Source organism: Argopecten irradians, chromosome 5 (assembly GCF_041381155.1).
Source record: "Argopecten irradians isolate NY chromosome 5, Ai_NY, whole genome shotgun sequence".
Lineage (NCBI taxonomy): Eukaryota > Metazoa > Mollusca > Bivalvia > Pectinida > Pectinidae > Argopecten > Argopecten irradians.
Window position 1 is genome coordinate 48,895,650 of NC_091138.1, and position 16,285 is coordinate 48,911,934.

General features: G+C 35.7%; 1 protein-coding gene across 2 annotated transcripts; it reads left to right on the forward strand.

The window, feature by feature from the left end:
* The first annotated feature begins 93 nt into the window (after positions 1-93).
* LOC138324114 (leucine-rich repeat protein lrrA-like) lies at positions 94-15,588 on the forward strand. 2 transcript variants are annotated; one of them, XM_069269190.1, is made up of 8 exons: positions 94-156; positions 4,267-5,390; positions 5,839-5,987; positions 6,965-7,096; positions 8,747-8,896; positions 11,450-11,756; positions 14,747-14,872; positions 15,326-15,588. In XM_069269190.1, the coding sequence occupies exons 2-8, from the start codon at positions 4,286-4,288 to the stop codon at positions 15,496-15,498; spliced, it is 2,142 nt and encodes a 713-aa protein (XP_069125291.1). In that variant the 5' UTR covers positions 94-156; positions 4,267-4,285; the 3' UTR covers positions 15,499-15,588. The 2 variants fall into 2 exon arrangements, with proteins under 2 accessions (XP_069125291.1, XP_069125292.1); XM_069269191.1 differs by lacking the exon at positions 94-156 and adding an exon at positions 4,109-4,126.
* Positions 15,589-16,285: the final 697 nt, after the last annotated feature.

The window sequence follows — 16,285 nt, forward strand, 5'->3', positions numbered from 1 at the left end:
ACAGAAAATTGCTATTACAATATAGAATATATACTTATTATGTTGGATTTGACCAATAAAATTGTTTACGACAATAGCCTTCTCACTTTCGGCAAGACCGCGCGACTGTAAACTTCCGGTCGGAGTGGTGTTTCTTTCGTGCAAGCTTTATCCCTAGTAAGTTTACGTGTAGCTGTACATTTGATGTATCAAATGTGGTTCAAATTATAGATGTTTTATTTTAATGTGTCGAAAAATAGAAAATTGCACTTCCATCTTATATCTAATTTGCGCTGTCAACTCTGTTGCACAATCCAAACCAAGTCGTTCCTGCAGCTTCTTCCAGCTGTTTTGAATGCAATGTGATGAGCATATCACTTTTTCATTTTATCAGCAGTTGAATTAATTCACAAAGGGCTCCCTTCTTTTATTCGTAAGCAGGAAACAATTCATGTTTTAAAGCGTGAGAAAAAATTGCTAAAATTAAAAAAAAAAAAAACAACCGAAAAACACCCCAATATATTCCATTAATTCTAAAACAGTGCGCCAAAGAACTACCACCGGCCGTCTCGCACATCTTAAAACTTACTCTAACATCCGGGAAATTACTATCTGACTGGAGAAGTACCTATATAACTCCACTATTCAAAAAGGGGAACAAACACGACGCGGCCAACTATCGCCCCATCTCGCTTACCTCTATGTGCTGTAAAATTTTGGAACATATTATTGTGCACCATATCATGAACCACCTCGAAGAACATCATACTTATCGCCACTACAGCATGGATTTTGATCAGGACACAGCTGCGAATCCCAACTCATTACAACAACATATGATTTTGTGAAAAACTTTGATGCAAAAATTCAAACCGATATCACAATTCTGGACTTTAGTAAAGCCTTCGATACGGTACCACACATGAGACTACTCCACAAACTTGACCACTACGGCATAACCGGCCCCATCCATGCTTGGATCAAAACATTCCTTATGGACAGATCACAGCAAGCCGTCATTGAGGGAGATCACTCGTCAACAGCTAGAGTAGAATCTGGCGTCCCTCAAGGGACTGTACTAGGCCCCCTCAAGTTTTTGTGTTTCATCAATGGCTTGCCAGCATCAGTATCATCGTTGGTTCGTCTTTTCCCAGACGACTGTCTACTTTACAGGCAGATAAAAAGTATTGAAGATCAAACCATGCTTCAACATGACCTGACAGCATTGGGAAAGTGGGTGTCTACATGGGGCATGCGTTTTAACGCAAAAAGTGTTATGTGATGAGGATAAGTAGATCAAAAAGTCCACTACAACATTTCTACAGCCTGGACAATGAGATCCTCCAACAAGTATCAGACAGCCCATACTTAGGCCTGACCATCAGTGAAAATTTAAAATTTGAAGAACATATCAACAAAACCACCAAAAAGGCGATCTCTGCATTAGGCTTCATTAGGCGCAACATAAAATTTTCCCCACAGAGCTTAAAACATCCGCTTATACAGCCCTATTGAGATCTATACTCGAATATAGCGATACTGTGTGGGACCCTTCTGTACAAAAGGATGTGGACAAAATCGAAGCAGTCCAACGGCGTGCAACTCGATTCATCTTCAACGACTATAGCAGAAAATCAAGCGTAACTGTCATGATGGAGAAACTACATCTCGCTCCACTGGCAGAGAGACGACGAGAAAATCGTCTCATTATGTTGTACAAAGTTATCAATGGCCTAGTAGTGATCTCCCCCTGAGAATTTCATCACTCCTAATAACTAGAGAAAACAAGACAAAAACATTCAAAAACTTATAAAACGATCACCACCAACAGCAAAGTGTTTAAAAACAGCTTTTTCCCTTGCACAATTAGAGACTGTAACAATTTAAGCAATATCTGTGTAACATCTACAGATGTGGAGGACTTTTGCCAAAACTAAACCTCCAAAAACATTACTAAATCCGCCACCACCATCCATGAGCATAATCTTCAGTATTGAAGGAAGCTCATTATTATACAGATACAAAATAGAATACTGTACGTTACCTCGTCGTTAGTACCATATGGTATCGACCATGCATGTTGGACACAAGCTAGCATATTGATAACAGTCCTGGATTTATATATAAGTTTCTTCTTTGATTAATCAATAAGTTTACCAAATAAAGGATTCACTAAAACATACATTGTACATTATTACTTAAAAGGGAACTAATTAACTTTTCAAGTCTCAATAAAGAAAAAAATCACAAACTAAATCACTTCCATTGCTTACTGTGGAGCTAAAACTAAAACACAGGAAACTGCGAAAACTCAATTAACCTTGACACTTGAACAGAATGTCCCGGATGGCTATACACTAGTCAAATGGAGAGCACAGATAGTGATTGAGGCAATAGAAATAAATATTTCTTGTGTTAATGTTTCAGAGTGCATCATTGGATATAGACATAATCACTGCCTCTGTTAGGTTCAAACTCAGGACCTCTGGGTTACTGCTATGATATGGTCAACCATTTGAGCTAAAGAGAAACTCTCTATAGCAGAGATGTATATTACCAGGGTTAATTAATCCCCCAGGTCCACGAAAAAACTTGTCTGCAAGTTTCCAGGGGTTAACAGCGACACTTCTGGGACATGGCTGAGTATCTTTCGCCATGTCCTTACATGTAAGCCAATGTAGCAGAGCGCCAGCTGCCCTGATTTGATATAAACATTATCACTCTCAAAGTATTTCTGCCAGGGATCTAACTCTGGACTTAAAGATGCTCCACCGCCGACAGAGCATAAATGATATTCAGTATTTGAACAATAATTTGTGAATAATCATGTATATAAAGGTATAATTAACACAAAAAAATAACATAAAATAATTTATTTTGACTTTGGTGCATGCGCAATCAATACTTCATTCCATATAGAATATAGTGCCACAGATTTTTTTCGGGATGCAATTAACTATTTTTCATATTTTTAACTTGAAGTAAAATTAGAAGCTTAAACTTTTCAATGGTGGTAATTGTGTAAAGTAAGTAAGTTTAGTAACTGAAGGAAAATACTACATCGTCCACTCCTGCTTTTGATAGTGAAAAAATACCATTTTTCAGCGATGGAGCATCTTTAAGGATTCCAATCGAGCTATAGAGAAGTTCTCTGTAGCAAAGATTTAAATTGGGGCTAGTATTTTCCGGTAATTCCAGTGTTACACAAATTATATCTTATTAAAATCAGTTAAAAGGCAATCTGAAAATCGTGATGCCCTCTTTTCATACAATCTTTTAAGCAACATATTGTGTTTTATTTTTTTCCACAGAATCCTGCATTTGTGTAACTAAATGATTTAGTTGCAACAGTTTTCCAGAGAAGCTAATGTTGTACTGGATGTTTAAGATTCTTCTCAAATTTTCTACCTCTGTCAATTTACAGCCTAGCTGGTGCAGGAATAATATTATTTTTCTTAATTTTGCATGTTCTCAATCTTTTTTTACCTGCTTCCATATACAATTATTAGGTTTGTAATTTGCAGCTTTGGTCATACAAAGTTTTTTTTACCTGTGTTGTCTATTTCTTATATACTCAAGTTAGCTACTATTACATGTTAATAAGAAACATATGTTTAAACAGAAATTAATTATTAGATTCAGATATCACTGGAATGACAGTACAAGTAAATTAGACTCATCAACGCGGTCCGTTTATGGAATGATTTCGCAAATTTGATTGACCGATCGTCCCAATCGCACAGCTGTGCGGTACAGACCGCATAGCTGAGCGGTGTGCGATCCGGACTGCACAGCTGTGCGCAAGATGTACGCACGATGTGCGAATGCAGTATTTGGTACGATGTGCGGTCACACAACTGTAACAGTTTTTATATAGTTTCAGTCTATTTTAGTCAACATATCGTATTCGACCCAATAAGCGCCCAGGGTGTTTATAAAATTTGATAAAATTAAAATTTAAAATTAAAATTAAGACAAAATTATTGCAAATCTATTAAGTTTTGTGTATTTGTTTATATATGTATATTTATTTGTTTTTATTGTATTTATATTTGTAGCTTTATTTATGCCTGGCCAATTGAAATCGAAGCTTCAAAAAGGGTGAGGGGCGCATATAGGGACATTGGCTCTTATTGAGTCGAATACGGTATGTGAAATTGAGACATCAGAAAAGGAGAGGAGCATTTATTGGGTTGAATATGGTATTAAAACATTCTTGTCCATTGTTACAATGTCCAAATATTTTTAATGTATTAATTTGATAACAATATGAATAATTTTTTTCAGGGTTTTGATTACTCGATGGATGATGCCAGCTTCAGGTGAAACAGAACACATGGAGATTATGTCTTCAGATGTAGATACAGGTCAAACAGAAATTGACCTATCTTCTCGTGATCTCCAGAGTTTGCCTGAGGACATTCTTACCAGCTCATCGTCGGTGGTAAAACAACTTCTTCTTGATTACAACAATCTCAACTCCCTGCCCGAACATTTCTCAAAATACTTCACCAGTTTAGAGTTGCTGTCTTTGACAGGAAACGAAATAACTCGCCTACCAGTGTTGTCTGGATGTGTCAGGTGTTTACAAGAATTACACCTAAATGAAAATCTTATTACAGAATTATGTGATTCTGTTTGTTGTTTGACAAACCTTCAAGTGCTGAAAGTAACTGGAAATGATCTTAAAACTTTACCGGATAATATTGGTGAATTGAGAAACCTCCGAACATTATGCTTGGATGATAACAAGCTGGAGAGTCTACCCAGTACACTAGGTCTGCTGGAAAACCTAGAAATTCTGGAACTCGAGGACAATAAAGTTGATCATATAACAGACGGCATTGGTCAGATGAAATGTTTACGCATTCTCAATTTGTGTAGCAACAAGCTGAAAGCAATTCCAGAAACATTAGGTGACTTGAAAAATCTAGAAGCAGTAGACTTGTCAGGAAATTTCATCAAATCTTTACCATCTCATTTCAATTCTGCATGTAAGTTGAAGAAATTCTATGCTGACAGAAACCAGTTAGCAGAAATGCCGGATTGGATAGCGGACTTGTATGAAGCTGTTGAGCTATCACTTAAGGACAATAAATTCCACAATGAACCGTTTCCTGAACGATTTGGAGGAAACTGCCAAAATCTGAAACTTCTCGACTTCGGGGGAAACTTCATGACAAAACTGCCAGACTCCATTGGAGAACTTGTGAACTTGGAGAAATTTTATCTTGGAAGTGTGATAGATGAACTGGAAAGATGGGCATTTCAAAATGGTAACTGGCTGAGCTATTTACCAAACAGCATAGGAAATTTAGTGAAACTCAAAGAAATTCATTTGAATGAAAATTTATTTCAAGCACTTCCGAAAGAGTTTGGAAACTTAGTGTGTCTAGAATTTCTAGATCTGGGTAAGTTGAGTCCAACAATGTATTGATACATGTGGGATAATGTTTTTAAAAATTATGTTTGTAATGTTAACTATTAAGATTTAGATGGAAATACGGTAAGAAAAACCAAAATTATAATTATATCTACCGTAGTCAAAATCGTCCTAATAAAAAAATACTTTCATGTAACATATTTCAGTTAAAAATTAGAAAATTTATCATGACATTCTCATTTCTATGACAATGGCAACATTTTCCTATGAATAGATCATTGCAAAATAACTCATAATAATTGATAAACCATATTTAATGGGAAATATTCAAATAGCTGAAGGTTCAAATTTCTTTCTTAATATGGTAATAATGACAAATTTATTGAAGAACATGTATGCACCATTGTTTTTTTTTTTATTATTATTTATGTTGGTTGCTATGGTAACATATTTATATATAAATATTGTTTCTTCAGGTCAGAACTTGTTGAGTGATTTACCAGAGTCATTTGGAAATTTGAAATCCCTAAAATTTTGTCAACTGTCTAAAAACAAACTACAACTTCTTCCAAGCTCATTTGGCAATCTGACTGCACTAGAGGACCTACGATTGGACAATAATCTGGTAAGATTCTGATTGGACAATAATCTGGTGAGATTGTGATTAGACGATAATCTGGTAAGATTCTGATTGGAAAATAATCTGGTAAGATTCTGATTGGACAATAATCTGATGAGATTATGATTGGACAATAATCTGGTAAGATTATGATTGGACAATGTTTTGGTAAGATTCTGATTGGACAATAATCTGGTAAGATATGATTGAGCAATAATCAATAAGATTCTGATTGGACAAACTGTGGACAATAAAATTGGCAAGATTCTGATTGGACAATAATCTAGCAAATTCTGATGACAATAATCTGTGCATTATGATAACGATAATCTGTAAAATTTGATTGGACAATAATCTGGTAAGATTCTGATTGGACAATAATCTGGTATTATTGACAATCTGGTGAGATTATGATTGAACAATAATCTGGTGAGATTATGATTAGACGATAATCTGGTAAGATTCTGATTGGACAATAATCTGGTGAGATTATGATTAGACGATAATGTGGTAAGATTCTGATTGGACAATAATCTGGTAAGATTATGATTGAATAATAATCAGATAAGATTCTGATTGGACAATAATCTGGTAAGATTCTGATTGGACAATAATATAATTTGGCAAGATTCTGATTGGACAATAATCTAGCAAGATTCTGATTGGACAATAATCTGGTAATATACTGATTGGAAAATTAAATAAAGATTTTAATGAGATTAAATACTCACTGTTGTGCATTTAGTCGTACAGTAAACAGGTAAAATGAGGTCTTTTATAATGAGATTGCTTTTTGATCAGAAGGAAATAAAATCCTGGCAAAAGGGTTTCTTTATCATTGCTCTTTGGGTGAATTATTTAAAAAGAGAATTGGCTATATAATGAAGAAAATATGTTAGTGTTCTTGATCTCATTATGTGGTACCTTTGAACAGAATATCAGACATAAGAAATGTTAACTTCGTGCACCTTGTCATTTTACAGTTGGCTGAGCTGCCGGAATCCTTTTCTGGACTGGTTAATCTGAGTAGCCTGGACTTGTTCAACAATAAACTGACAGAAATCCCTACAGCATTAGATTCCTTCAGGAAACTTGTACGGTTGGATCTCAATGAGGTTTGTATATAACCAGGCACTAACCATGTAAAAATTCTTCAGGAAACGTGTCAGATTTACTGAATTCATTGGCTACCTCAGGTCTTTAACTATGTAAGTTATAAAGTAATACATATAGTATGTATGCATATGTCTGCAACTTGATTGTGTTATGACCCAGAATAACAGAAATGAGAAACCAGCAGCTAAATTCAAAACACAATTTAATTATATACACAATATTATACAGAGATGGTTTACAATATCTAAAGTAATTGGTGGTGGTACAAGAGTAATACGATGATTTAAAGTGTTACTTATCTGTATGGGAATGTCCTGGTATAATCCTTGATCCTTCCAGGTTTCAAATTAACAATAATCACTAATCCACGAGGAAAATGAATATCCACAGATGATTTGTAAAGTTCCAGGCAGTATGAATAAATCCACACAAAGTGTTGTAATAATCCACAGATAAAGTCACAATAGCTCTCCCAATAGAATCTAATATGGCACTGTACAATTCTTGATATGTCTCATTACAGGTCTCATTACAGTTCTCATTACAGTTCTGATTAGCTTTGGACAGTTGGAGTATATGTAGCTAAACCCTAATTCAAGAATATTGGAGAACCTTCTACTTCTAGAAATATCTAACTAAAAACAGTAAACAAATAAACACACAGAACTTTCTGGAAATAGATCATTCTAGATCTCTTCTTATAATCAACATGTTTACAAACATATTTGTTTATACATGATAATATTCTAGAAAGTTCTATAACCTAAATCAATGATATGACCTTCATAGGATGTATTGATAATAAAGCTATAGGAGTTATCTCCCTTATCTAATAACAATATGTATTTAGTGTCATACATAACAGTTGTACCATATTTGGCTTCCCTGCTTGGGTCATCGTTGGAGACCCATAGTTGATCGCACTCCACTTATCATAAGTGTTGTGTATGTAGTGCGATTAACTATGGGTCTCCAACAATGTTCTTGACTAAGTAATATTAGATTTAAGATAGGACAAAATCTGTATGATAATATTTTCACCAACAAATTAAGGACATAACACTTAATACAGTGGAACTTGGTTGATACGAACTCGGATAATTCGACAACCTTGCTTAATACGAAGTACTTTGACGGTCCCGACCGAATTCCCTCTTAATCTTTGTTTGAAGAACTGGGATAATTCGAATTCGGAAAACTCGAAGAACTCGGATAATACAAAGTAAATTTTGGGTCCGAATGACAAAAATCATACATAAAATGCGCTAAAAACTCAAAATGAGTTTTTTTGGACAACGAGATCGCCGAAAATGCTGATTTATTTTTCTTAACTCTGCCGTAGAACAGTATTTCAAAATATATATCTAGGTTTTCTTGTTATAATTTTGCAATAACTATCGGCGATTTTGACATATCATTTTTTCAGATCGTTTTACGACATGGAACTGGTCTATAAATACCAAGTAAAGAGATAGTCAATAGACATGAGAACTCGCTTAATTCAAACACTCGGATAACCTGAAATTTTATCCTGGTCCCTTCAAGTTCAAATTAACCGAGTTCTACTGTATGTGTTCACAATGATAGAATCCTCTGAAAAATAACGATGAAAGCACTTAATAAATTGTGTTTTATTTTCAACTTCACAGAACAAGTTACCCATACCATGGCAGAAGGTTCCCTCTCTAAGAAGGACAACCATGTATGCTAAACGCGATCCCAACCTGAGTAACAATTGGCGTGGCCGGCCTCGACAGGATCTCGTTGTACTGACGAAAGAGGAAGTTCAAGCCAATAAGGTATGGACATTAAATAGATTTCTGAACAGCAGCTACACCGTGTTATCATCAGCTTTCTTTTTGAGTTTTTTTTTATCTTAAGCTAAAAATTACAATTATGCTCAACGGATTCAGGATTTGGAAATTCAGATCTTACTTATATGTATAATGGGGGTTTTGGTCAATTGACTTCCTTTTGAAGGTTGAGGTTGAGAAAGAGATTTAGTTTTGTAAAAAACATGTTTTAAAAAAGAGTCATGCATGCTGAAGTGTGCAAGGTGTAAGGGGAAAAAAAACACAAAGAGAAAAGAAATGGTCTGGCATGACTAGCCCATTATTTGGGGAGAGCGGATATTTAGATGTGAAGCTGCTATCTAGTACTGTTTTTATATATAATAGACTTATTGTTCTTGAATACCGGGGTAGGTTACAATTTAATGGAAAAAGCAGTTAGCACAGTATGAATATGAACGCAGCAGACGATTAGAGTAACCTTGATAATGTGTAATAATTATCAGTAGATTTTGTTCTACAGCAGCATTAACATTGAATGCTGGTCATCAAATTCTCAGTATTTTATATCACATTTCGTTATACTATTAATAATAGGCAATAACTAATTACTATTACTAATGAATCACATTCTTATTAACTACTAAAGACTGATGAGTAGTTTAGGTGTCCCCCCACCCTGGGTCGTTCAAATCCCAGTTACTGACTGTCGGTCGGTGATTTTCTCCAGGTACTTCAGTTTTCCGCCACCATCACACCTAATCCTTAAATGACCCTGCAGTGATTTTCTTACTCACTTATTTCAGGGCCTGTATCCTTGTATTGGGATAATACTACATTTCATCTTTCTTGAAACATGTATATTTTAGAGAGTTTTTGTGTCGCCTGCAACGCAAGGGCGACACTTAGGTATCACTATGTCATTGTCAGCATTGGTGTCGATGTTGGCGTCCCGGAAACGGTTTCCGTGTGATTTCTTAATAATTTATTGTCCGATTTCAACCAAATTTGGTATATTGCTTAATATCAATGAGATCCTGGATGAGTTGATAAATGGCCAAAAACCGTCAATATTTGCAAGAGCTATGGGACTTTAAATTCGTCAAAACAGATAAATCCATGGTTTTCTCTCCATAACTTAAAGATGCTTCACCGCTGACAAATGTTACTTTTTCACTATCAAAAACAGGAGCAGACGATTTAGTATTTTTATTCAGTTACAAAAGTTAATTACTTTACACCATTACCACCATTGGAAAGTTTAAGCTTCTAATTTTACTTAAGTTCAAATTACAAAAAAATAATTAATTGCATCCCGAAAAAAATCTGTGGCACTATATCCTATATGAAATGAAGTACTGATTGCGCATGCACCAAAGGCAAAATAAATTATTTTATGTAATTTTTTGTGTTGATTAGAAATATATATACACGATTAAACATCAATTATTGTTCAAGTAATTATTATCATTTATGCTCTGTCGGCGGTGGAGCATCTTTAAATATTTATGTTCCAATTTCAACCATATTTTAGAAATTGCTTTATATCAATGAGATCTGGAATGAGTTCAATAATGGTCAAAATCCATCAATATTTGCATGAGTTACAAGACTTCAAAATCGTCAAAATAGATAAATCAATGGTTTCTGCTCTATAACTTTATTATTTATTGTCCAATATCAACTAAATTTGTTGTTTTGCTTTATATCAATGAGAACTCAGATGGGTTTAGTTCTGGTCAAAATCTGTCAATATTTGCAAGAGTTACAGGACTTTAAAATTGTCAAAGCATGGTTCCCACTCGATGACTTTAGTATTTATTGTAGATTTCAACCAAATTTGATATATTGCTTTAATCAATGAAATCTTATATGGGTTTGATACTGGTCAAAATCCATCAACATTTGCAAGAGTTACGGGACTTGATACTTCACCTAATTATTAAAGATGCTCCACCGCCGACAAAAAGTATTTTTTCACTATCAAAAACAGGAGCAGATGATTTAGTATTTTTCTTCAGTTACAAAAATTATTTACTTTACACCATTACCACCATTGAAAAGTTTGAGCTTCTAATTCTACGTCAATTAAAAATATGAAAAATAATTAATTGCATCCCGGAAAAAATTCAACGCACTATATCCTATATGGAATGAAGTACTGATTGCGCATGCACCAAAGGCAAAATGAAAATATATATATTATTTTTGTGTTAATTAGACATACATAAACACGATTGAACACCAATAATTATTCAAATATTCAATATATCATTTATGCTCTGTTGGCGGTGGAGCATCTTTAACAATATTTTCAACTGTAAATGACGATTCTTTATGATGCTGTGCAGGTGACACATCCACTTCCGTGGAATTCTTGTTCTTTATTTGGGATAATATTTACATAAAATTGGGAAAATTCAGCAAAATTTCAGTAGGGGAAGGGGCCTTTATTCAGCCCCAAATGTGGCTTTTTATAGAACGTAAAGCTAAACTTAACTATAACCTGTGGTAGAACAGAGAGTGTATCAAATCTAACTGAAATTTTGCTTTCTGTGGTAGATGTCTGAAAAGGTTGCTGAAGAAGAGAGTGATGAAGACGATGAAGAGGAAGAGGAAGAGGAAAAAAGGACTACCTATGGCTTCTCTCACGATCTGTACAGACGAGCAGCAGAGCTTAACTTGTCGTCCTCATTTTGGCGTAGTCATACAGGTCCGAATAAACGAGAAAAATATGTTCACCACCACGATCAGCGTGGCAGACATTACAGCACGGACACCTCAGAGAAGAGTGCCAGCAGTGAGAGTGAAGAGGACGCAGACGAAAATTATGAGCCACCACTTTTCTTTCCTAAAACCAGAAAGAGAGGTACAGTTGTATGATTTCATAGTTGTAAACCGAGAAAGAGAGGTAACGAATGTTGATCAAAGATGTATTCAATGATGAACGAGTGATGATCCAGTATGTATTCAATGGTGAACGAGTGGTGATCCAATATGTATTCAATGGTGAACGAGTGGTGGTCCAATATGTATTCGATGGTGAACGAGTGGTGATCCAATATGTATTCGATGGTGAACGAGTGGTGGTTCAATATGTATTCAATGGTGAATGAGTGATGATCCAATATGTATTCAATGGTGAACGAGTGGTGATCCAATATGTATTCAATGGTGAACGAGTGGTGGTCCAATATGTATTCGATGGTGAACGAGTGGTGGTCCAATATGTATTCAATGGTGAACGAGTGGTGATCCAATATGTATTCGATGGTGAACGAGTGGTGGTCCAATATGTATTCAATGGTGAACGAGTAGTGATCCAATATGTATTCGATGGTGAACGAGTGGTGGTCCAATATGTATTCAATGGTGAACGAGTGGTGATCCAATATGTATTCGATGGTGAACGAGTGGTGGTCCAATATGTATTCAATGGTGAACGAGTGGTGATCCAATATGTATTCAATGGTGAACGAGTGGTGGTCCAATATGTATTCAATGGTGAACGAGTGGTGATCCAATATGTATTCAATGGTGAACGAGTGGTGGTCCAATATGTATTCAGGGGTGAACAAGTGGTGATCCAATATGTATTCAATGGTGAACGAGTGGTGGTCCAATATGTATTCAATGGTGAACGAGTGGTGGTCCAATATGTATTCAATGGTGAACGAGTGGTGATCCAATATGTATTCAATGGTGAACGAGTGGTGGTTCAATATGTATTCAATGGTGAACGAGTGGTGATCCAATATGTATTCAATGGTGAATGAGTGGTGGTCCAATATGTATTCAATGGTGAACGAGTGGTGGTCCAATATGTATTCGATGGTGAACGAGTGGTGGTCCAATATGTATTCAATGGTGAACGAGTGGTGATCCAATATGTATTCGATGGTGAACGAGTGGTGGTCCAATATGTATTCAATGGTGAACGAGTGGTGATCCAATATGTATTCGATGGTGAACGAGTGGTGGTCCAATATGTATTCAATGGTGAACGAGTGGTGATCCAATATGTATTCGATGGTGAACGAGTGGTGGTCCAATATGTATTCAATGGTGAACGAGTGGTGGTTCAATATGTATTCGATGGTGAACGAGTGGTGGTCCAATATGTATTCAATGGTGAACGAGTGGTGATCCAATATGTATTCGATGGTGAACGAGTGGTGGTTCAATATGTATTCGATGGTGAACGAGTGGTGGTCCAATATGTATTCGATGGTGAACGAGTGGTGGTCCAATATGTATTCAATGGTGAACGAGTGGTGATCCAATATGTATTCGATGGTGAACGAGTGGTGGTCCAATATGTATTCAGGGGTGAACGAGTGGTGGTCCAATATGTATTTAATGGTGAACGAGTGGTGATCCAATATGTATTCAATGGTGAACGAGTGGTGGTCCAATATGTATTCAATGGTGAACGAGTGGTGGTCCAATATGTATTCAATGGTGAACGAGTGGTGGTCCAATATGTATTCAATGGTGAACGAGTGGTGTCCATATGTATTCAATGGTGAACGAGTGTTCCAATATGTATTCATGGTGAACGAGTGGTGGTCCAATATGTATTCAATGGTGAACGAGTGGTGATCCAATATGTATTCAATGGTGAACGAGTGGTGGTCCAATATGTATTCAATGGTGAACGAGTGGTGGTCCAATATGTATTCAATGGTGAACGAGTGGTGGTCCAATATGTATTCAATGGTGAACGAGTGGTGATCCAATATGTATTCAATGGTGAACGAGTGGTGGTCCAATATGTATTCAATGGTGAATGAGTGGTGGTCCAATATGTATTCAATGGTGAACGAGTGGTGATCCAATATGTATTCGATGGTGAACGAGTGGTGGTCCAATATGTATTCAATGGTAAACGAGTGGTGGTTCAATATGTATTCAATGGTGAACCAGTGGTGATCCAATATGTATTCAGGGGTGAACGAGTGGTGGTCCAATATGTATTCAATGGTGAACGAGTGGTGGTCCAATATGTATTCAATGGTGAACGAGTGGTGGTTCAATATGTATTTGATGGTGAACGAGTGGTGGTCCAATATGTATTCAATGGTGAACGAGTGGTGGTCCAATATGTATTCAATGGTGAACGAGTGGTGATCCAATATGTATTCAATGGTGAACGAGTGGTGGTCCAATATGTATTCAATGGTGAACGAGTGGTGATCCAATATGTATTCAATGGTGAACGAGTGGTGATCCAATATGTATTCAGGGGTGAAAGAGTTATGATCAATTATGTATTCAGGTTGAATGAATTGTGATCACCAAAGTCTATAATAATGGTAGTTTCTGCTCCTGCTTAGCGCTCAGCATACAGGGAGTCGGACGACTGGTTCACCCGTTGTCAGTATAATGTGACTGGGTGGGGTGTATTGCTTGGTGTCTTCGGCGGCATGCTTCAGTTATATTGCACTATAAAAAGGCCAACAGTTCCACTATACAAGAAAATACAACATGAATATAACGCAGTCTCCCAAAACACGCACCTCACACAAGATACACGCAACACACCGCATACATCGGAGGCCGTCCTTACATGACCATAGCTGTTAATAGGACGTTAATGAATCAAACAAACAAACAAACAAAGAATTGTGATCAAACATGTACTCAGGGATGAACAAATTATGATCAAATATGTATTCAGAGGTGAATGAACTGTGATCAAATATGTATTTAGGGATGAACGAATCGTGATCAAATATGTAATCAAGGGTGAATGAATTGTGATCAAATATGTCTTCCGGGGTGAACAAGTGGGGATCAAAGACTTCATTGCTATTAAATAGAAATAATTATATTTTATTCTTACATTAACTTTTACAGGAAATAAGGAGGATACCGTGCCCAGGGCACCAGAACCGACCCCAGCAGACGACACACAAGTGCCAACTGAACCAGTCGAGGACTGGGATGCTGAAATTGAGGAATTGGAAACAGAAAATCCATATGGTGAGAAATTCAGTCACTCTTCAGAATTTATCCTAAGGGGATGTAATCCTTTAATACTAATTTGATAAACAAAATGATTTGTTGATAGGTTGGTTCATATAATATGTCCTCTTTTGAGTATCTGAAGGTACTTTTATATGATCACATTCAGATGAACTCAAACACTGTGTACAATCATTGGATGTTATAATACCTGATCTTCAGTCTATAAATAAGCCATTGGCTTCTAGATCACCTTGCAATATTGACTTCAGGCTTCTACCAAATTTTTTTTTTTTAATTTCTCTAAAATCTTGTTTCTGATACATGTAGTTGGATCCTGAACCAATGAGTATTGGTCTCTTATAACACCATTTAAGGTTCACTATTGAAATAGCCTAACTTAGATTTTAAAGTCTGCTCTTAAAGTCCTTCGTTATGTTTTAAATCCCTATAACCTTTGTATCTTTTTAGACGACTTCAACAATATATACCAGCATCCACACCCGAAAACCTTAGCAGAAGCTGGCTATGAAGTAGACGAACATTTGTTTTTACCCTACGATATACACACCAATCCAATCGTCAAATTCCAAGTGGCTTTCACAACGGAAACGGGCCAGTTTGATGATGTTGATGATGACTAGGACTAATTGTTAATTTTAAAGGAGGGAGATATTTTAAACATACCTGTCACCAAATACAATGTCATATGGTAAATCAACTTTCTTTCGTGACTACTTAAAGGTCCACGACCTTTTCAAAACAAAAAAATAAAAATTTCTTAAAAATACTTATGATATAAGAAAATCAATACTGATGGCTTAAGATATTACAACACAAACAAATGCAAGTTTCTCTGCATTATCTATGTTAATAGTGAAAATTCATTTTGCTGTTTTGTAGTCTTTTTCAGTAACAGTCAGCTAATGTGTGTTAATGAGAACAACAGCAGGTGACATAATAAACCTGCGATATGACAATTAACATTTAATTAATTTGATTTAAGGTTGATGTATTAACGATAGGCTACTAACTTTTGCTACTCTGCAAAATTGTCAATTTCGCTTTACTGTCCCATTATAAAAATCAAAAGCCATTTCAAAGAAATATTGGGCCTTTAATTTTGTGATTTCCATTTCAAAAGATATTTGTGAAGATAAATCTGATTTAATATTTAACGGAAATGCCTTTGAAAATAATTGTGGGAGATATCAATTCTCTTCAGAAATAAACTTGAGATAAACTTATGTGGACTAAATTTGATCATGAAACTTACGAAAATAATTCACATACGAAAGAAATTTGGTTTACTGGAATAGACTTAGAAAAATTGAATGCAAAAAGTTGATTTTGTTAAATAATGGATTGAAATTTTCTTTTTCTGGCAGTGAGACATTAATTGATTATTGTGGATATGATATGCTTAGTCAG

What these genes read in the sequence shown, in the direction of transcription:
- LOC138324114 (XM_069269190.1), top strand. Translation starts at nt 4,286, where the DNA reads ATGATGCCAGCTTCAGGTGAAACAGAACACATGGAGATTATGTCTTCA. An exon ending in TCCTAAAACCAGAAAGAGAG is followed by an intron (nt 11,757 to 14,746) that starts GTACAGTTGTAT and finishes TAACTTTTACAG; the next exon opens with GAAATAAGGAGGATACCGTG. An exon ending in GGAAACAGAAAATCCATATG is followed by an intron (nt 14,873 to 15,325) that starts GTGAGAAATTCA and finishes GTATCTTTTTAG; the next exon opens with ACGACTTCAACAATATATAC.